The sequence below is a fragment of the Rhinolophus sinicus genome, linkage group LG07 (assembly GCF_036562045.2).
Source record: "Rhinolophus sinicus isolate RSC01 linkage group LG07, ASM3656204v1, whole genome shotgun sequence".
Classification (NCBI taxonomy): domain Eukaryota; kingdom Metazoa; phylum Chordata; class Mammalia; order Chiroptera; family Rhinolophidae; genus Rhinolophus; species Rhinolophus sinicus.
The window spans coordinates 40,294,114-40,316,985 of NC_133757.1; the positions used below are offsets into that span (position 1 = coordinate 40,294,114).

At 37.4% G+C, this 22,872-nt stretch overlaps 1 protein-coding gene across 28 annotated transcripts in view; it reads right to left on the reverse strand.

Annotated features, from left to right (window-relative positions):
• Window positions 1–22,872, reverse strand: part of ANK3 (ankyrin 3) — a 591,144-nt gene that overhangs the window by 261,371 nt on the left and 306,901 nt on the right. Inside the window, exon 1 of one of the 28 annotated variants that reach the window (XM_074339461.1) lies at window positions 20,887–20,910. The exons of the other annotated variants lie outside the window; for them this stretch is intronic. Coding sequence (XP_074195562.1) covers window positions 20,887–20,895 — 9 coding nt within the window. The 5' untranslated portion in view covers window positions 20,896–20,910. Of the gene's footprint in view, window positions 1–20,886; window positions 20,911–22,872 lie in introns of those variants that run through there. 28 annotated transcript variants of the gene reach the window in all.

The following is a 22,872-nucleotide window of genomic DNA, read 5'->3' on the forward strand; positions in this document are numbered from 1 at the left end:
AGTGTACACACTAGAGGTATGTTTACTGAATGAATTTGCAAACTAGCAGGTAGGTGTTCAAAAGCTCATAAATTTAAAACCTATTTCCATGGTGTTGTATAATTTATAAACCGTAGACAAAAGACTGCATGTTTAATATCTTTATCTTACCCTTTGTCAAGAAGGGTTTATTTGGATATTTTTAAGAGAGCAAGGGAACATTAGCTTGGTTAACTCACTACCAAGCATACTAAAAAAGGTTAACTTCACTACTATGAAAGCATGCAGAGATAGTGGGGTTTCCAATTCTTGCTTGTGTATCTGTCCTCATGCTTGACCCGTGAGCTCTTTGGAATGAGATATCTTGTCTTATTCGCAGAGCATGTTTCCAGAAATTTGGGTCCAATCCCAAGATAGCTGTTGGACAAGTCACCTAATATTTTTGAACCTTTGTTCCCTCAACTGTAAAATGGGACTAAGAACATGCCACAGGTTATTAGAGATGAAATAAGTTAATATCTGTCAAAATGCTTGGCAACAAAGGGTGAAGAAATAAATAAATGGTGAAGTTCCAGATAGATGAGCTGATATTATTACAAATCAGTTCTTTTTGCTTACTTTACCACACCTATTTGTAATGATGAAAAAAGGTAATACCTTAAGCCAGTGGTTGTCACACTTTATTGTGCATCAGAATTGTCTTATCAAAACAGACTGCGGGACTCATCTCCACTTGAATTTCTTATTTCATGGATGTGGGGTGGGGCCTGAGAATTTGTATTTTCATCAAGTTCCCAGGTGATGCTGATCCTGCTGGGCTGGGATCAATCAAGCTTCGTAAGCTACTACTTTAAACAGGTAATAATGCGCAACCACGTTGAGGCAGCTTCTTTTTACCCTAAGTGAGAAATGGGCTCTGAGGTTTCAGATGTGACCTTGATATTACAAGCCTCGTTCCTTCAGCTCCCTCACTACCACCATGCTTCTCTTTGCTTGCTTCCTTTGCACTGGAGGGGTCAGCCAGGAAATGGCTTTGTTTCCTACACTGATTTAGGGTCCTACGTTCTTTCCAGCCTCATCAGCAACAGAGCAAGGATGGATTGCTGATTCTTTAAAGGATAAAGGGGACTCCTCCATCCTGCTTGCTGCTCTTCTCCACGCTAACTCATGTTGAGTATGAAATCTTTGTCACCCCAGCTAGCCCATTCTGAGTCAGCAACCTTGCTCTTTGCTTTTTAATTATTCATGTACCTGTCTTATCTGTTCTATGAAAGGAAACCTCAGAACTAGCTAAAAAAGTAATAGGTCATTTCAGGAAGTACTGGCAATTGACAACCTCCAGGAAAAAGTAGGAGGGAGTGACTTAAGGATGCAGACTTAAGGGTAAAACAGACTTGGGTTTGAACTTCAGCTCAGAAACACAATAGCTATGTGACAAGTAATTTAACTTCTAGGAGCCTCAGGCTTCCCAGCTGTGAAACAGATACATTACCCATTTCAGAGAGCTGAAAAGTTTAAATGGAATGTTATACTTCAAGGGTTTATAATAGTGCCTGGCATTAGGTATGTGGTAAGTGTGATTGTCATTACCGTTTTTCCCCAAAAATACGACCTAGCCGGACAATCAGCTGTAATGCATCTTTTGGAGCAAACATTAACGTAAGACCCAGTTTTATTTTAATATAAAACCAAGTATAATATAATATAATATAATATAATATAATATAATATAATATAATATAATATAATAAACATAATATAATATAATACCTGGTCTTATTTTACTATAAGACCATGTCTAATGTAATATAATATAATATAATATAATATAATATAATATAATATAATATAATGGGTCTTATATTAATTTTTGCTCCAAAAGACACATTAGAGCTGATTGTCTGGCTAGGTCTTATTTTCGGTGAAACACAGTATTATTAATAATAGTAGTTTTAACACTCATGAGATATTATATTTCTATATTTTAGAGAAGGGGTGCCTCAAAAAGAAAATGTGCTGATTTCATAAGCCATACCAGAAATCAATTTAGAATAGGTCTATACAGACCACATAGGCCCAAAATGCCTGGTTCAGTGTGGCATGCACATTATAGATTCTCAATAATTGTATGGTGAGTGAGAAGGAACGTGGATAAAGCAAAAAGATCTGCTAAAAGATCTTAGAGTGTAACTTCTAAAGACAGAAGAAATGCTGAAGCAATGTGAACAGTTCTCATACATTTTTACAATTGTCTACTGCCCTTTCAGTCTCCCCAGCGACAACTGGTTATTGAAGAAGCTTTGCTCTAAGACTGAGAAAGTGGTGACAAGACTGGCTCATGACAGAAACACAGGAAAGGGGAAAACACCAACACAACTTAGCTGAGCAACAGTTGCTTTAAGGAGAGAAATTCAGAACATTTTCGGTGCAAACTATTTGGTGTTACACTTGGCCTTTTATTTGCTACTTGAACTTCAACCTTTCATTTGACTTGTGATCTCATGAATGCAACCAGAGAAATCAGAAAAAAGATCTCTTTCTGCAAGATGTCTCTACGCAGACAGTCTGAATGCTGGATTTCATCAACTACTGGAAAATGAAGTACAAAGACCTCATGTGTTATTGCTCTGGCAGGCAATTCAAAACTGAAGGAAAGATCTTTCAGTTCTCATGAAAATAGTAAGCAAAGATTAGTTAGGGATAACTGTTTGATGCCAAGGAAGATAATTGCTCAATAAACAAATCTATGAAATATTTAGTACATCTAAAAATCTACCCCTCACACATTTTTAATGCACAAAAAACTCTAAAATATATGAAAATCGTAATCCTTCCTCTTCACTTACAATAAGTGCTTTACATAATGATGGATTCAAAATAACTCAGGTTCTTTGGATATACATAACTCACTTTATCAGCTGAAGGCTCACATGAGCCCTAATTCTAAATACAAAGAAAAAAAAATAGTAGCAATCACTGCAACAGTACTAGAATGAGGGCAGAATTCGAGATTCTCACCATCTCTATTCTCCCTTTTAATAGGCACAAATTTTCACGGAAAAATAAGAAGCTTCCGAGCAACATGTGTCTCTGCACAAATCATATCTCCCAGAAGTAAGTGGAGAGTTAAAGGGAACAAGTGATAAGGCAAGAAAATAGCATAAGAAGAAGAAGAAAAAAAGCAAGAACACTATTCAGTAAATAGGCACTTTCCTGGAAACAAACAATGATGCTACGACTATATGCCTAATAACTAACATATCTATTATTTACATTTTTTTCCAAATTGATTGAAACCATAGTGCTGGCTGCTTTTATTCAGCACTCACTATGTGCAAGGTACTGTACTAGGGAGAATCAAAGATGGATAATGCCATGTCTTTAATTTTAAGGAATTTACAATCTAAGTGGAGAAAGGTCAATGTGTCTATAATATCCATAATATAATATGATAGTTAATTAATTAGGGAGCCAGGATGGTAGCTAAGTGTTCTGGCTTTAAGAGACAGAATGAATACGAGGGAGGGAGCAGCCTAAAGGGATAGAAGCAAAGGAAGAGCTATGGCTTTAAAAGAAAGTGGTCAAACTTTAGAGGACGAAAAGATCATCGCTACACCATGAGCAAGCAATATGAGATCTTTAACTCTTGACATGGTACAAATAAGGGGAGACAGAAAGATATTAAGCAATTTGTAGAAGCTCTTCCAAGTTTGTCTGAGTAGATGAGCAGGTCCCTTAGGTTATTCAGGCCAATCCTCTCAATCCTATTTCTCCAGGAAAGACACTTTACAAATCTGACCCAGAGAGTCTCTTGAGCCTCAGCTCAAATCTCTAAAGGAAAAGCAAATGTGGAAGGCTACACACGTTAACTGTTGTCAAGATAAAAGGTAGAGAAGGTTGGAGGAACAGGGAGAGGAGAAACATTTCAGTGTGAGCAGAAGTGCTGGAAAAGATGAGCTGGGTTCAAGTGGGCCTTTATGTTTGCAGCAGCCCCTCACTCACCAAGGTGGGCTGAGATAACGATGCTGCTGCTGCTGTCCCACCTGGAGATCCCTGTGCCCTTCCAAACTTTCCAGGGCCACTGACCTGGCTGTGCTCCAGGGAGAATAATTTAGCTCCAATTACTTAAGCTGCTTTATTGGTTTCACAGAGAAAATCCCCTAAATCGACTTTCACAAAACCAGACAATGCCACACAGAGGGCACAGACTTATTTTTCCTCAAATGTTTTTCTTGTAGAAACAATTAGAATTGAAACAACAACAGAGGCCAGGCTTCCTTCTCTCAATTCAGTGGAAAACCCCCAATTCAAAAGCTTCCCCCAGTTAACAGGACCACAAATATTTCAATAAAAAAGATCCATTTAAGGGTTCAGACTCAGATGGTTTTTCTTTGGGGACCATCACTCAAAATAAACCAATGAGGGGGCAAGTCCTCAGTTCCCCTTCTTTCACCATTCCCCACCCCCAAATCTGCCAACAACCAGCAAATAACTCCCCAGATGCACAGTAATGGCAGTCACCCAGAATGTACATCTGCTGCGTGCATGAAACTCGCTTTGACATATAACTGCCAAATATAGAATTATTCACTTCAGTACTATCGCAGACTGCTCAATCCAAGGGCAGAAACATTTGGGAAGTTCCCTATTAGAAAAGAGAAAACAGAAGACCAGCCATTTGCATCTTTCAGTCTGGGTTCTCTTACTAGCACATGCAAAAACTGCAGACCATGTGTCAAAGTGTTAATTCCTACTTTGAACTTTATTGCCTGCAGGTTTTAGAGGAAAACTGTATGGAAGGATAAGGCAAAGAGGCAGCTAAGTACAATTCAGGCTCTGGAAAGATCAAGGTGAGTCACAGGGAACTCAGAAGAAGGGAATGGGCAGGGGACAAGCTGCTCAGGCCAGGGGGCCCCACAGAAGAGCTTAGCAGGCATCGGGAATAAAAAGGTACATCCCTATTACCTTAAACCTTGCTCTCTAACAAGGATTATAAAACAAAAAGCATTGATGCCAACACATGAAAGGCACCCAGAAATGCATTTAAAATGAAAAAACAAAACCAAAAAAACAACACTTTAAAATATAGGTGCACAATGGCAATTATTTCTCATGTTTAGGAATTAAGGAATTATGAATTTAAAAAAGTAGCAAATTGAAAAATAGAGCCTGAATAAAAAAAAACTCAACCAGGTCTGCCATAAAGCCCTTGCTAAAGGTTTGCCTCAGGACATCATTCACACCTACACAAACACAGACGCTTGTGAACGTGGCTGAAGGAAGAGCCCACATTTAAACAAATACATGTAGTTCTATTTCACAGTAACTGCAGGACTTAGAACTAGTGAACAGTTGTGCAAAAGGCATGGGATCCCAGGAAACCATGGTGTCCATGGCCCCAAGGGCACAGACGAGAACCTTCTATCTATGATATTCTTACAGAACAACCCCACTTGGGACTGTCCTCCAACACTTGTTTCTCCCCTCCTTGTTCCCCTTTCTAAAGGATGAGAAACAAAAACTCACAGACACAGACAATAGTTTAGTGGTTACCAGAGGGTAAGGAGGTGGGGGGTGGGAGATGAGGGTAAGGGGGATCAAATATATGGTGATGGAAGGAGAACTAACTCTGGGTGGTGAACACACAATGGGATTTATAGATGATGTAATACAGAATTGTACACCTGAAATCTATGTAATTTTACTAACAATTGTCACCCCAGTAAATTAAAAAAAAAAAAGAAAAACAAAAAGGATGAGCAGGTGGGAGTATCACCAAACAGAAAATATAAGTTTATGAACCATTTACTTTCCATTCAACTAAATTTTCTAAGACTCAGGGATGGTAAATATTCTGTTGTTACACGAACACATGTACAGTGCAGCCGAATAGGGCACAGACTTAGCTTAAGTAAATCAAACTGGACACTCTTGACTAGAAGGAGGGAGGAAGGAAGAGTGAGAGAGGGATGGAGAATGAAAAAAAGAATATGAACACATGATTACTGTGCTTGTTGGAAAATAGGTACTGTGAATTTTAGACTCAAATTTCTTTAGTCCATCTGAGTACCCCATAACCTTGTAAGATCCACCGTAATGACCCAGGATTGGAACAACATCCAATTAGATATCTATTTGTTTCATTTGTAAAATTTTCCTTGACTATGCTTGCCCAACATATCTGTTTGGATTCCCATACTATTTATTGTCTACAGGGTTTCTTGCCACATACTCTTCCTTTTATCATTAATTTTGTTGATGAACACATACTGAGGCTACTCTTGTGTGAGGGAGTTGTTTGTTTTGAAGATACTGCATATAACTGAGACCTTTGGCCCACTGCCCCCAGCTGAGCAGCCCAGGCAGAAGCGACCATCCCTCCTCCTATTCTGCGCATGTACCCTGCTTATTCTGGGGGAAAAGGGAGATTCAGGAACCCGGAACAACCACTGAAGGGCTGTAAAGATCACAAGGGCAACTTTTAGAATGAAGATCGATTCTAAAATCAACACGGCCTTAGAAACCCAGTTCCACTCATGCACCTTTGCATTGGTTGTCTCTTCAGATTTTCCAGGGAGATCCCAGCCTGCTAATTTCTCCCAGTAAATGTCAACAGGCAGAGCGAGGAGAGCCACCTGCGTTGTGGTCATCATCAGCGCGGCCTGTGACCAGGCACAAAGTGGCTGTGCTTGGCGTATGCATCTCCGTGCCCACGTGCCGTCCATGATGTCATGGAGACTGCTGTCTCCTGCAGAGTACTGTATACCAGCTATCGGAATCTAACAAACAGCTCAGTTTTCAGTTCCATCCCACCTGTCACAACCAGCTAGACTTGACCACTGAATAGTTGGTGAATTGTGAATTGTTCAATGACAGTGAAAATAAAGCATTAGGATGTAAGCCATTCTTCCCCTCCCCCCAAGACAGATGACACATTTGTTAAAAGAAATATAAGAGACAATTTGAGAAGAAGTTAAGTGAAAGTGTTTCAAGCTTTTTAGATAACTAAGCCTTCTCCGGGAATTACAGGTGTTGTTAAAGACCAGAGATGGAATACGTCTTTTTACTTGCTTGAAAAACTGTTCTCACTAGTAGTAAGCTGCATTCATAACCACAACAAGTCACATACTGTCTTCAAACTCGATAGGAAACTGAATATGACATCGTTTGGTAAATCCTTAATGAAAAATACCTAGAACCGATGTTGTATTTTAATAATAACACTTTCCAAATAAATGAGTTAAGAACAGCAGTCAGGAAACTCTTTGCCACCATTTCTCCTGCAAATCCCAGAAATAAAGAACATATAACATAAAAATAGCTCCTTGCCCCAGTTCTTCTTGGCTCTTGCCTAGATACTGACTAAGTGAAAAGACTGTGCTGAAAGTTGTTTGTTTAATGTTAATTTTTTGACTCTATCTTATTTTAAAGGAGTCTCCCCTTCATTTGTACAAAATGTACAAAAAAGTAGAAATTTTCAGTGTAATATACATTTACTTTATGCTTCAGGATTTTTAAGTACAGAATACCTTACTTTTCCTATGACTTTTTTAGACAATGATGGTTTTGTGTTCCCTAAAGAGAGAATCCCACATTCAATAGGACATACCAGCCTAGACCCATTTCCCAGAGCCTTTACACGTACTGTTCCTTCTGTTCCATCTTTGCACACTTGATAAGCTCTTCTTGGAAAAGAGTTTTCATAATTTCTGCTTTTAATAATTCAGATCCCAACTCAAAAGTCATCTACTCTGAGAGGACTCTCTGATTACCCTAAATAAAACAGCTCCCCTAGTCATTACCTACTCACCCTACCATTTACCTTATTCATAGCATTTGTTTGGACCTAAAATTGTCTTATTGGCCTATTTGTTTGCATGCTTATTATTTGACTTTTCCACTAGCTACAAGCTTTATTTTTATAGGGTCTCAGGCTGTCTCATTCACTGCCATATCCCTGGGTACTTAGAAAGTCTGGCACAAGGAAAGTACACAGAGAATAGCTGATATTTGACTACTTGCCACGTCAACATAAATGGTAACAAAAATTAACATCAGTGAGTACAGTGTTCTGACTATATGCTGTTTTATAAATACCTGCTGTCCTCACTTTCACAAAGTGGCTGAGGACCAGTGACATCGATGGCCTCAATGGCATTCTTATGCTGGAGCATATGTACAACCTTAATTGAAAGTGTTGGTCAGAATAGTTCCTTCGAACAATTTCTGTCTGCAGATATATAATGAGCCTTAAAGTGGTGAAGAGCTGATGGCATCTCTTCAAATAATACCTAAATGAACTACTACTTTTTATAAAGCACCCTATCATATATTGTATATTGATCAGTTTGAGATTCTTTAAAACACTTGTCACATGTATTCTTAACCCCCAAATTAATTTTGTTAGTGTGATTTATGCTATTCTTAGAGGAATTCAATCTGAGTCCTTCTCAACTAGACTTTTTCACATGTCTTTAACAACAGAGCTGATTTAAATTATATGCCAGTTTGAATCAAGAGTTCAGCCATACTACCTGAAAATTTAAAATTGCTAACCATAGTGCCAAGCAAACTCATTTGACCAAATTTAGAAGGTTAAACACTGCTCTACTATTCATTTCTAAAATTTCTACTTGGTATCAGGACTTCTCTTCATACTTCTGAACTAAAACAAAGAGATATTAAATTAACTGACTGTGAAAAAAGTCCAAAATACCTAGTTTTTTCAGAATCCAAGAAACAGTTCTGATAGTTACAGAATTTTCTAACCACAGGTTCAAATCTCAATGAATCTTGCACTCTGCGTGTGCATGCATGCCGGTGTGTGTGTGTGAAGTGTGTGTGTGTGCATGTGTGTACACACACGTGCGCTGTGGGGCAGCGTGAAAAACAACTGCACCTTTAGGTTTACTGTATTCACCTGTTTTGACCAAGACCTTAAGGAATTAAGGAATTAAGATTTAATTTTATCAGAAACAATTGTTTTATTCCAGGGAGCTGAATGAACAAGAGTACTCAACTAAAAGGTCAAGAAACTTGGAGTGTCATTTGTTTAAAGTAGACGTGAATATTTTTTAGCACGTGAGGAGCAAATGAAGGTGACTATCTAAGCATTCTCTTTTTTGTCTTATTGACGGAAGTTCCAAGAAGATGGGGAGAGTTGGATTTATTGAAGCTAAAAGAAATCTTTGGGATGAAAAATCACTTTAACCTTTGAATCTAATCTTGCAAAAACCTTTATCTAAAAACAGAAACTCAGAATTATTTTTCTTGGCTTCTATCTATACTCTATTGATAAAAGAAAAAGGATGTTGAACTTTAAAGAGAAGGATTCTTTCTAAGAAAGACTGATGAAGATGAAAAAAAACCACCATACCTGCTTAAACTATTAATTAAAAACACAAGTCCAGATATATCTATTTTATTAAGTAACAACTTTAAATCTTTAGTCTTTAGCCTGAAAACTCTATATTCACATGAAGGCTTAAGTCAACATGAAGATAAGTGATACTGAACATATTCTAGAATCAAGACATTAGATGAATTCTGGTTTTTGAATTTTTTTCTTCTAGGGCCTTTTCTTACTCAACTCCCTAAGGAAGTTATTCAGTAGTCCACAAACTAACTGATGTGTGCCCTTATATTTTCTAATACATTGCCCACTTGAGTCAATTGGAATTTTGCTACGAACAATTATGCTACTTAGAAAAAAAGTAGGACAATAGAATCCTGTAAGTGAACTGCTCTTGGAAATTTTCACCTATACTTGTGGTCTTCCACAAGTATAGTAATTTGATATATTAGAATTCCACAAAGGAATTTTTAAATTGCATCTTCAAAGTTTCAATAGTGAACGCCTTATTAGCTGGAACGTTCGGGGAATGGAATTGTGAATTTAATTTTTGGTTTAACTCAAGACTTTTCAGAAAATGCTTTTTGTTTAGCCTTTGAGGTTGAAAATATTTCATAAATGCATTAATCCACTGCGTTTCATATACTTCAGCCACTTTCGTAAGAAAGGAACTGGCCTCCAGGAGTTTGTAGTCATGGGTGGTATTCATTGTAATAGAATAAGGTAGAGGGGGGAATGGAGGAGATATATCCCAAGACATATTCTGAAAACTATTGTTTACAATATTTTCCTGGTCATAGTTCATTTTGTTCCGATTTCCCACTCTTATGAACATAAAGGGAAAAAAGTCTGTCAGTTCAGGTTTATTAGTTTGGTTCTAGTTAGCAGAGGTTTCATGTATGGTACCTCATACTATTTTTCCATTAACTTAAGGCATATTTTTTGTGAAAATTGTATTTTCTGATTGCTAAACAAATATACACAGTTTGAATGAAACAATGGTAAAAACTTAAAGTAAAAAATCACCACTTAGAGAGAACCATGGTCTACCATTTTGGCGAAAAGACACCCATACATACATGCATAATTGCAGCTTTGTAAACTGAGAGGGGAATATGCTTCACATCCATATAGCTTACTTGATAAAATCCAGCAACATTTCTATGATATTAGGATATCCTGCATGATCATTTTAATGCTTTCGTAGCGTTCCATTATCTACTTAACAACACCTAGTGATGAATTGGAAAGTTTCCAAATTTTATTAAAAAGCACCACTATAAAAAAAAAACACCCAAAACTTTGCATGTACATCTTTGCACACTTGTTTAATTATCTTCTTAGGATAAATTCCAAGAAGTATAAACTATATTTTAAGTCATATGCCTATGCAGGCACAACCAAGAATATTTCCTATAAATAGATATTTTGTATATTTTCTCATTTCAGAATACTGTACTTATGGTTGTGTTGAGCTAAGACTTATATCGTGAAGAGACCAGATAATTATAACTATTTAAACTGTGTATATAAAATTCCCGGAAGGCAGACAGCCTACTCTCCCAAACTAGAACATTTCTATCACACGTGAGCCAGAGCGCTTTGGCCCAAAGCTCCCATAGCACCTTAATGAATACAAGTGGTCAGGGTTGCGGTTTCACATTTCACCAGGGGAATGCCCACGGATAAGGATGGAATGTCAGGTGGATGCAAGATTTCCTCATTCAGCACTTTCCATTTACTTCCAGCAGCTGGCTTCAGGCAATGACCAAGGGATGCATGCACACACCCCACACATTCATTCAATTTTTTGAGCAAACCTCACAGAGCACCACCCTGTGGCCCTGTGGTCCTTGCCCAGAGAGCACATTCTGTCTAGTTGATGACTGCAGGACCAGGTGGGTTCATACAGAAAAAGTCTGCTTAAAGTAATTCAGGGAAGTCTTCACACAAGAGACACTAGAGCAGATCCTGGAAGGGTGAATGGATTGGGTTACCTTGGATAGAGGGAGACTTGTTCTCTGGTTGCCCATTGGATATTCCCACCCACCCCTTCTTTGGCTACCTCCACAAGAGAAAGGCTAACGCCTCCTTTTGCAAGCCTCCCTTGCAGCTGGAGGAGCTAGAATATGCAGTCCTGGCCAGGGAGATAGCAGTCTGCTAGAGGCTTCCGGGAAGGCATTTTGTTTTTCTGACAGAGGCACTTGAATAAGCTACTCCTGTCCTTCACTTGTTTTTGTCTTGAATGGAGATTTGAAGCACAGAGCTAGGTAACCAAATTGTGAAGACCAACATCACTACACCTCTGAACTAGCACCAGCAGCTGTCAACCTTCAGACTGCTTGTTTTGTGAGGAAAACAAACAAACAAAAACTGTCTTTGCTTACACCATCATTAGCCAGATATACAGCTATGGTTGGCTGAAGGCATTCTAAACTAACACATCACTCCTCCAACCAAGATAGTCTTTGGATAGAGGCAAGAAAATTACTGGTGAATAAGGTATAAAACAGGGCAAAATAGGGATGACTGCTTTAGGCTTAAAATTGTACAACTGAAACAGCTCTCTTATGCTCTCAACATATGGCCCTTTCAAGTTCCGGAGGCACAGTTAAGTAGACAGGGCAACTTTTCTACCAAGTGTCAAGGCCTAAAAGGGCATATGAGTATGCATTTTATTAGAAAAAATTGTTGACATTGTCTGATAATGAATTTGAAAACAATGGCATCCTAAAGACACACCAACTTCAAAAGTACCCAAAACAAACTCTAACATGAATCATAGAACCAAAGAGTAAATATAATGTAGGTATGAAAAATGAAAAGGCAGTACAACCAGGCAAAGGGAATGCATGAGTATACTGTCCTTTCTGTATCCTGTCTTCTTGCAGAAACATTAAAAGTTTATATGAAAATGCCATTTTTAAAAAAGCCAACAGCCAAAGTGCTATCAGCCCACTGGAATTAAAACAAATATATATATATATATACACACACACACACACACACACACACACACACACACATTTTATTTTAAGGGAAAGGAAAACTACAGCATCTGGACTATCATGTATCTTTGCCAACTGAACAATCTAAAGGTTATACTATTCAAGGATGCTCAAGTGACCTAGAAATGATGTAAAGAGATGTCCACTAAGAAAAACTAATGTTACAAATGTACATAATTTGTTGGTAAAATAAGACAATGAATATGCAGACAGTTGTCATAACAAATCAAATAGCCTAGTAACAGTTTCCCAAGGTAATGAGAAAATAAGGTACTCATTTTAATATGGGTAATTTATAAAATTATAAATAAATGGGGAGGAACTGTGTTTTGAAGAAAATAATAACAACAACAAAAACAATGAAACAAATATGGAGACATTTTATATATTCTCACAGGGTGAGGGACAATATACTAATAGGTACTATTTTATGGATCTATTTCTCTGAAGGAAATAACCAAAAATCACCACACATTAAAGTGTGAAATAGAAGATGTGTGATAAATTTCCAGGTATGAAAAACATAGACTGTAAAATCTAAGAGGGTGAGACATTGATTGTTATTTACCACTGTTTCCCAGTATCTTCCACAGTGTCTGCCAAATAATAGGTGCTAAAATACTTGTTGAGATTTAAAAAAGAGCTAGTAATATACTTAACAAAGGATGTGAAAAACCTATACACTGATAACTATAATATGTTATTAAAAGAAATTGAAGAAGACACAAAGAAATGGAAAAATATTCCATGTTCATGGATTGGAAGAATCAACATAGTTAAAATGGTCATATTACCCAAAGCAACATGCAGATTTAATGCAATCCCCATCAAAATCCCAATGGCATATTTTAAAGAAATAGAAGAAAAAATCATCAGATTTTTATGGAATCACAAAAGACCCCGTATAGCTGAAGCAATCCTAAGAATAAAGAACAGGACTGGAGGTATCACACTCCCTAACTTCAGTTTATACTATAAAGCTATAATAATCAAAACAGCATGGTACTGGCAGAAAAACAGACACACAGACCAATGGAATAGAACTGAGAACCCAGAAATGAACACACATATACATGGGCAGATAACTTTTGACAAAGGAGCCAAAAACATACAATGGAGAAAAGAAAGCCTCTTCAATAAATGGTGCTGGGAGAATTGGAAAGCCATGTGCAAGAGAATGAAACTAGATTGCTATTTGTCCCCATATACCAAAATTAACTCAAAATGATTAAAGATGTAAACATAAGATTTGAAACAACAAATTGCATAGAAAAGAGCAGAAGTACTAAACTTATAGACATTGAGTTCAGAGAGGATTTCATGAATTTGACCTCAAAGGCAAGGGTAAAAGCAAAAATAAATGAATGGAACCATATCAAACTAAAAAGCTCCTGCACAGTGGAAGAAACCATCAACAAAACCAAGAGACAACCAACCGAGTGGGGGACATATTGGCAAACAACACCTCGCCTCCGATAAGGGGCTAATATCCAAAATATATATGAAGAACTCATACAACTCAACAACAAAACAAACAATCAAGTTTAAAAAAAATGGACAGAGGACCTCTACAGACGCTTTTCCCAAGAAGACATATAGACGGCCAATAGATACACACAAAAAATGCTCAACTTCACTAGCTATTAGGGAAATGCAAATCAAAATCACAATGAGATACCTCCTCAAACCTGTTAGAATGGCTATCATCAACAAGACAAATAGTAACAAGTATTAGAGAGGCTGTGGAGAAAAAAGAACCCTCATCCACTGCTGGTGGGAATGTATAATAAATTGGTATAGCCACTATGGAAAACAGTACAGAGGTTCCTCGAAAAATTAAGGACAGAATTACCATATGACCCAGCAATTCCTCTTCTGGGTATCTACCCTCAAAAATCTGAAAACATGTATCTGTAAAGATATATGTACACCTATGTTTATTGCAGCATTATTCACGGTGGCCAAGACATGGAAACAACCAAAGTTTCCTTCAATAGATGACTGGATAAAGAAGCTGTGCTACACACACACACACACACACACACACACACACACACACACACACACACATATATACATAATGGAATATTACTTGGCCATCAGATGAAATACTACCATTTGTGACAACATGGATGGACCTTGAGATTACCATGCTAAGCAAAATAAATCAGAAAGAAAAAGTCGAGAACCATTTTTTCAAGTCATAGATATCTCACTCAATATAAAATACACATAAAGTTGCCAAATGTTATTCAAGAAATAAAGAACAACAGAGGAAACATTCTTATGAAGTAGGTTATGGACCTACACATTTTGAAGATCACTCACAAATTCCATTCTAGATTCTATTACTCAAAATCTGATAGTATCTATTATTACCATTTTCATTGAACAATGATGTTTGTTGAAGAATGAATATCTAAAACAACTAAGGGCAATCTGTTTTTAGAAGGGAAGATCGAATTATATTATTTTGAATGAGTTTAGAAGCAATTACCACTTGTTAGGAGCATTTCTCTCTTGGTTGACTAATATTTAAGAAATACCTTCTTATCCATGAAACTCTAAACCAAGGTTTAATCTGAAGTATATTCTTTAATGGGACAGTAATAAAGCATCAGAGATTTATTTAGCACTTCCAAAACACTTTATGTTGATGTTGACCATTTCAGGAAATTTTTCCAACAATCACCTTGAGACTGGGATTATTGCTGTCTTTGTCTTATAGATGAGCAAAAACACTTCCTGAGGTTAATTAAGAAACCCAAGGCCACACAATAAGCAACGGAGGAGAGATGAACACACAGAAAACATGCGGAAATCTACTGCAGAGCTGAACACCACGCTAAAGTATCATTGGGTCAGTGGTAGTGACGGTGATAACAACTGATGATACCATTACTAATTACCATATACAGTTGCTGGAACAGCCTCATTCTTATTTCATCTTTATAAGTTACACCAAACCTTAGTTCTTCCTCTCCTGCCAAGGGTAAAATCTATATTTCTCAGGACCAAAGTCTTAAATCACAATACTTGGAAATTCTTTTTCAAATAACAACTTTTTTTCCCTCCCTTTATGCCTTAGTGCTAATGAACTGACCAGGAGAGGAAACACATTTAGCATCTCCTCCAGGCCTCTGGGATACTATTTACACAGGGTTAGACCTTGCTTCACTGTTTTTACTGTGGTCATTGCCTGAAATTGTTACATGACTGAAGCTGTTATTCTGGCAGAATAAGACAGCACTTTTGAGATTCTTCAGATGCTTGGTGCCAGAGAGAAAATGAATAGCTACTGTAACTGTACTCCGGGTGCATACTTAAGAGAGCTCATCTTGGTTTTCTAATATATATATATATGGAAACAACAAAATAGATTAACTTGGCTTAAACAAATTCTGAAAACTGTTATCCATAGCATGTTATGTTGTGGTCCTAATGTGATCTTGTTTATCCTATTTGAAATATTAAAAAGCGTTACCTTCTATGTTTCTCTAATTCTAGTTCACTGATTAGAGAATAGGCTACTTAAAAACAGCTCAGCTTTCATGTTTTATGTTGGTATCAACTCAATCTCTACATGTTTAAGGCATGTTACAATGATATTAGAACCACGTGAACTGGCCTTCCTAGTTACTTTTGAACTGAAAGAAAATAATTATGAAAATTTTTTTTAAAAAGACAACTGCAGGAGGTGTGAGTTATGTAAGTAGGCAATCCATAAACGAAGAAAGCACATGGCTAGCAAACATATAATACTCATCTGTACTACGTAAAGTATTGCAAATTGAAACAATAATGACATGCACATTGTTCATCTATGAAGTTGGCAAAGAAAAAGTTAACACTCAGTGCTGTAGAGGGCGTAATGAGGTCAACGTGTCGCCTAACTGGAAACTGGTTCAAGCGGAACAGAAAGCAACTCTGTAGTATGCTTTACCATCCAATCAGGAAAATTTCCTTTACTCTCCAGTCTTAGTCCCATATACGACACACACACATGCCAATAATATGTTTAATTTGGGCCCCAATACCACTTCTTTGTCTCAAGAGAAACTCTTCTCTAGAGACATACTGAAACTGAGGATGCCAGTTTGCCTGTCCCCAGGATGGCCATGTTCACGTGAGAACATTCTATGGTAACATGTTGAAGGAGGGGATCACTCAGGATTCAGAGTAACCTGGTAGCTGGCTGACCTTGAACAAGTAGTTGAACTTGTTGAAAATGAGAATATCCTTTTCACAGAGTCACAAGGATCAAATGTGATAATGTACGTGGAAGTCGCTTGTAAATAACAAATCAATACACATCCTTTGAGACTCAAAACTTGGATTTTTTCAGTTTCCCTCTCAGTGTCCTTAGATGTCCCTCTCAAAGCACTGTAGGATCCTATCACTTCACCCAAAGGACAAACCTGCTCCAATGTCATTTTCATTCTTACTAAATTTACATTATTAGACCACTGTATGGACATTGAATTTTACTCTCACCCACCTCTACCGATGTTGTTCCAACAGAGTAACATTATTAAAATTTGCTCTTACACTTAACTGAGGCAGAACTATCATAAACATGAAGTCTTCAGGGAGAGACAAGCAAGCATTAGAGCCCTTGATTCACAATAGAGGTCTATTATTTACATAGCTGGCATATACCGCCTTATGTAACCCTTCCTACCAAGGGGAGATTGGCATGACACCTGACAGAGATTTGCTCCTAAAAGAGTTTAAATTTTTCAGCAGACTGCCTTTATAAAAAATGCAAACAGAATATTCTTCAAGTGGGGGAACAGTTAGCCAAACAGATTAGAATTGACGATGACCTTTTTAACCATCTTTTTAGGACTCTGTTTTCTATGCCTAACATGTGAAGCAAGTGTTTAGCTGTGAAATCAGGGAGAGAAAAAAATGAATTCTTCCTCTAGCCTGAGAAGGAGGGCTTCACCTTTACGTGGCTTGGAATGACAATTTCCCATCATTAAAAGCCTCCGTCCTTCAGGCAATAGAGAAATACGCGCTAAAACAACAATGGGTGCCTCACTTCTGGACTGGTCATCCGCAAGCTGTAAAAATGCCTTTATTTTCCCTTCTCAAGGTGATTAGGCTGGTGGGGTGATGAGAGCAGAACTGCAGCACAATTACCATCCATTTCCCTTTGCTGCACTGCAGATTCTTTCCAACCAACACCCGTGTCCTCGGTGACATTTAAGTACAGAAGGCGAGCTTTCCCTTTTTTAAAACGGATGCAGCAAACCAAAGAACAGATGTGGAGATCCATTGCTCTTAGAAATTAAATGATCATTCTGTCGGTCTCTAACATTACGATATTTCCATCCTGGGTGTTTGAGAGAGATTGGCTGGGGGTGGGGGTGGAATCTGTATTTCGGATGGTAGGAGCCTGCTGTGAATACAGATGGAAATTTTATGGTTTGTCTAATGCTTGTCTATTTTAATAAAGAGAATAAATTACAACAGCAGCACAATTTCATTCTATGCTCCATGTGTTGCAGTGCTGAAATAAAAGCAGCTCTCTATCCTGGAATCTTTTATCTCTCTGCATTGTTCAGTTTATTCCAACCCTGCCTCTGAAATTTTTTATCAAGAAGAGCACATTCGCTACAAGGAGGGAAGAAAAAATCTCTAGGGACAATATGGAATGCATCTCTCTCTCTCTCTCTCTCTCTCTCTCTCTCTCTCTCTCTCTCAGAATAGAAGTATTCTTTGTCTGGTTACTATGAGAACCAAATGATAGAGCCTCACCTTTGAGGCAATGGTACACAGTTGCGGAGAAGAAATAGATGCAGAAAGTTTGACTTATTCTCTTATCACCTCCCAGAGGCTGACAGGTACCAAAGTAAAGACAATTCTCTACATTCAGAGGGTGGGGGAAAGGGGTATACTGAACTTTTCAGCTTCATCTATGACATTTACTGATCATTCTTACTAAATTTCCAATAGTTGATCATTTATTCCACTGTACACAATGGGCAGGCACACGACAAAAGTTAAAGTATAATCACAAAGTGTTGCTAGCAATTTTTTACTGAAGTGAAAATTAAAATAGAGCCAATTTAAAATACAACAAGAAATAAAATTACTTGAAATCTAGGTGACAGGCTGGAAACGGACCCACTCCTTTTTCACTAACAATTTGACATTTAGGGTGCTCCAAGGTGTTTTAGAAGCGATACCCTGAAATTCCATATGGCCACATTTTAGATCCCCATTCTTGGCCTATGCGTGTATTTTGTAATAGTTCCCGAAGGGGGAAAATACTACTTAAAAAAACACCTAGTTTTAAAGATCCTTCTTTGACATAGAAGACTCCAAGAACTAACATGAAGGTTTCAACAATGGTGCTGGAATTCCTAGAACTGGCTGCTTCCAGGGGAGGAGGAATACTGACTGGGAAATGGCACAAAGAAACTTCCAGAGGCAATGAAACGTAATGCGTCTCATTGGGGAAATGGATTAAACAACAATGCCTTTGTCAAAACTGAATTAGTATGCATTTAGAATCACTGCATTTCACTCAAGTAAATGATAACTATATTAAAAAAAATCTTCCTCGAAACATTAAAAAATAAGATTCTAAGCACCGAGTTCCATTCAGAATTTTTTGGACATGTACCTGCAACGCAATAAACAAAAAGAATGCCTTTTGTTGAACGTTTACATGAAAGCCGAGGGATTCCTGGTGCCATCCATCTCTGCTTCAGTGCCACACTTTCCTAAGATATTACCATAAAAAGTTTATTGTTATGAGATGACGGTAAATATTGCTGCGGATGCAATTAAAAGCTCTGCATTAAATTGCAAGTTCAAGCTAAAATTCTGGGTTAGGCATTCCTGCCACACTCCCCACGGTGACACAAGGGACTTCCCAGACATATCTAAAGTGAATGTCCCAGCTGTGGTCTACAGAACAAAAGATTGAGTTCAGGAAGGCCTCTACCCATAGAATACGTGTGTGTCTCTGTTTATGATACTTGGATAACAGACCTCAAAGACACACACATCGAGACACAATCATTCTAATATAAAAGGATTCCTTTATATCGTCAAGTGCCATCATGTATTTTATATCTATCCAGGAACTTCCGGTTTAACATAACTACGTATCTACTACAACGAGCAGTACACACCTGTTTTATTTTTTTAAAAAAACAACAAACTGTGTGCTGTTTTCTCTCATTTTGTCTACTTTGACTTTCAACTAAACAAAACTCTTTTATTAGATTAGATGTCTGTTTATTTCTGCTAGAACTAATAACTGCAAATACTGATATGAAGTTGTTAGGCTACTGAAATTAAAAACACAGACAGATATACAAACACACATGAACACAAACACAAGAAGAATTATAAAAAAAAAAGAATCTTATTATTTTAGGATAATGACATTCCTTACTGGTAATTCAGGCTTTAATATTAAAGCAACATTTTTCATCAAAACATTATGTACTCTTTTCCAGACTTGTTTAATAAAAGGTCTGCTGAGTATATCAATATTTTTGTAGAAGTCTTTACAATGCAGCTTCAAACTGAACTATTCTTTCAATAAAAGCACATTTCAGAAAAGTTAAATCTAATGCATGTTGTTCTTACAATCAGTTTGACAAATTTTCAGGGCATTCTTATATCTCAAGCATAATCATGCCCGTTTTTGTTAAAGAGCGTATTTGTAAAGAAAAACTATTTTACTATTTTTCAAGATATTTCCTTTTTAATTTCTCAAAACTTCTAAAAATTAAAATTTTAAAGATGTTATGTGAAAGAAATGGATTGTATTAAATGATCATGCAGCTTACTGAGGATGATTTTCTTCTATTTTTCTACTTTTCTCTTTTAAAAATCAGTATATTGCTTGCAAAACAGAAGAATGCATTAAAACATGCCACTGCTTAAAAGGATTCATTGTGAACATAACAACTACTTATAGTATATGGGACAGCATAAATATGACATCACAGTTCTTATGAAGATTGTCACCATCTAAATCTGAGACATCTTTTTTTTTAATTAAAGATTATTTTTAGTCAAGTTACATAGATTCCAGGTGTACAATTCTGTCATACATTACCTATATCTCACATTGTGTGTTCACCACCCAGAGTCAGTTCTCTTTCCATCACCATATATTAGATCCCATTTAACGGAGTCTAATACATGAGATGCCTTTTAACTAGCACTTCTAAACTCATCATGCCCTATGAATGACAGCTTAGACAAAAAGCAATGGCTTCAACACTTCTCAGAATAATTCAGTTATGATTCTCCAGGTTTCTAATTTTTCAGCTCAGTGGATTTCTGTTCTCTTGGATGTGCCAAGTACAGAGCTTTGGCATTTTTGGGGTAGTACTAAAAGCCCAAGTTAAAAGTCAACATAAAGTAACATTTTTTACTTTGCAAAAATATTATTAACAGTTGACAGGAATAAGGGAAAGCAGGAGGAATGGAGGAGGCACATCTACCACAAATGTCAGCTTATCCCTCTGCATTCCTTTCATAACACAAGGTATAACTAGCCTCTCAGATACTCACATTTGACATTTCTGACACATCCTTCTTGGCTCCTTCCTTTCTCCTCCACCCCACAGTAAGCCATCACGTCCAATGAATCCCACTACTGAACTTGTTTGTGTGTTCTCTACACCATCTGCTCACATTCTCAGTCTTCAGGGCCAGCTTCAGTGTCCACGTCACTCTACCCTCTACCCTGGTAGACGTGCCCCTTCGTATGGCCTCCATTTCACTATATGCATTTTCTATATGAACTACAGTAGCCCTCCAATAACACTGTTTTGTTCAACCATCACTGAGAGAAAAATCAATTCGGGCAGGGCTCACTGTGCCTGTGGAGTTGGCACCTCCTCCCATGTCTGTGTGGTATTCTCCGGATACCACTGTTCCCTCCCACGTCCCAAAGCTGTGTGTGTGAGGTAGACTGGTGTGTCGACACTGTCCCAGGGTGAGTGAATGTGAGTGGCCCTGCCATGTAAGGGTGTCCTGTCCAGGTGGGTCCTGCCTTGTACCCTGATTTGCTGGGACAAGCTCCAGCCACTGTGACCCTGAACTGGAATCAGCGGGTTGGATAAGAGTGATCTTGTTTTTAGTCATCTTTCTTCAATGTACATAGAGCTCACACTCATTTCAATGTTTACTATCAGAAATGTTTTAGGTCTTTATTTAGAAGTTTGGCGATGTTTTTGTGACCAAAAATGTGCTGTAGGAACTCAACTCTTGTTTATTTCATTTAGCCTATGGTAAAATTGGTTTTGTTATATGTCGTTCTGCTTAAAGTTGCCGTTTCCAAGAACCTGTGATGTTAAGTTAGGGCTTACTGCATACGACTATATTTCAGTTCTTTTAAACTTGTCTGTCTTCCTTACTAAACTACTATTTCCCAAAGGACTAGAAGCATGTTTTATTTCTCCTTGTATCCACAAGGCATATAAATATTTGAACTGAAATGCTGTTGAATCAAAATAATATGTTTCCTTTTCACTGCACTACAATAAATATTTCAGCATTTTGTTCTTTTTATGTTCTTATTGTTGGCTAATTTTCTTGTCAAAATAATCCCACATGCTTTAGCTTCTAAGAATTCAGTCCATAAAAGTTCATTTCTCCAAAGCCAACTGTTTACCTATTGGTTAATCTGATATACATGAAACATCAACCTTTGATAACGTTTAACATATTATATAATGTGTTACTCTCTGGTATGTTACTGCTATTGAAGTAGTTCCATCTGCTGCAGTGAATTTCTGCGAATACTTTTATGGTGAAGAAGACATGAAAGTAGAAACAAAAGCGGAAGGGCAGAAGCCATGTAGAAAAAGAGACAAAGAAGAATGCAGGGCATACGGTTGGTATTTAATAATTACTTAGAAAATAATTTCTAAGTACAAGGGGATCAAGTAGTAGGAGATATTACAATGGAAAACACAGAAGATAAAGTACTAGGGGGGACTATGCTTTTACATCTTTACAAATCTATACTTAGCTGCTGTTTATAAATGTTTCAGTGTATTCACCAATTAGTGAGATGTATATATTTCAATGCCAACCACAAGACAAAACTAAAAGTTAAAAAAGGAAGGATAAAATCCACCTGTAAACAGAAACAAAGTTCCCGTGTAAAGGGACTGAACAGGGCTCTCACTGTCTTCTCTGTAAAATGACCGTGACCTTGATCCCTATTACCAATTGTGGCAACAGCTGAGGCTGTGCTGTATCAATATATTATGAGTTAGACAATTTACGCACAAAACACTACGTCAATTTGGAGTGTCCCTTGATGGCTAAGGGGGAAAATTAGGGGCCTTGGCTATTATGTCTTACGGGAACTGGCGAAGGAACAGGGAGCATTTATCTTGGAGAGAAGATGAAGCAGCAGCACAGCACTACTTTCATCTATATAAATAGCTGGCATATGGGTGGACATAACAGGGTGCTAGATTTAGTCTCAAAATAAGAAGTATGTTCTAACAATTAGAACTGTCCAGAAATGAGGTGGGTTATGTT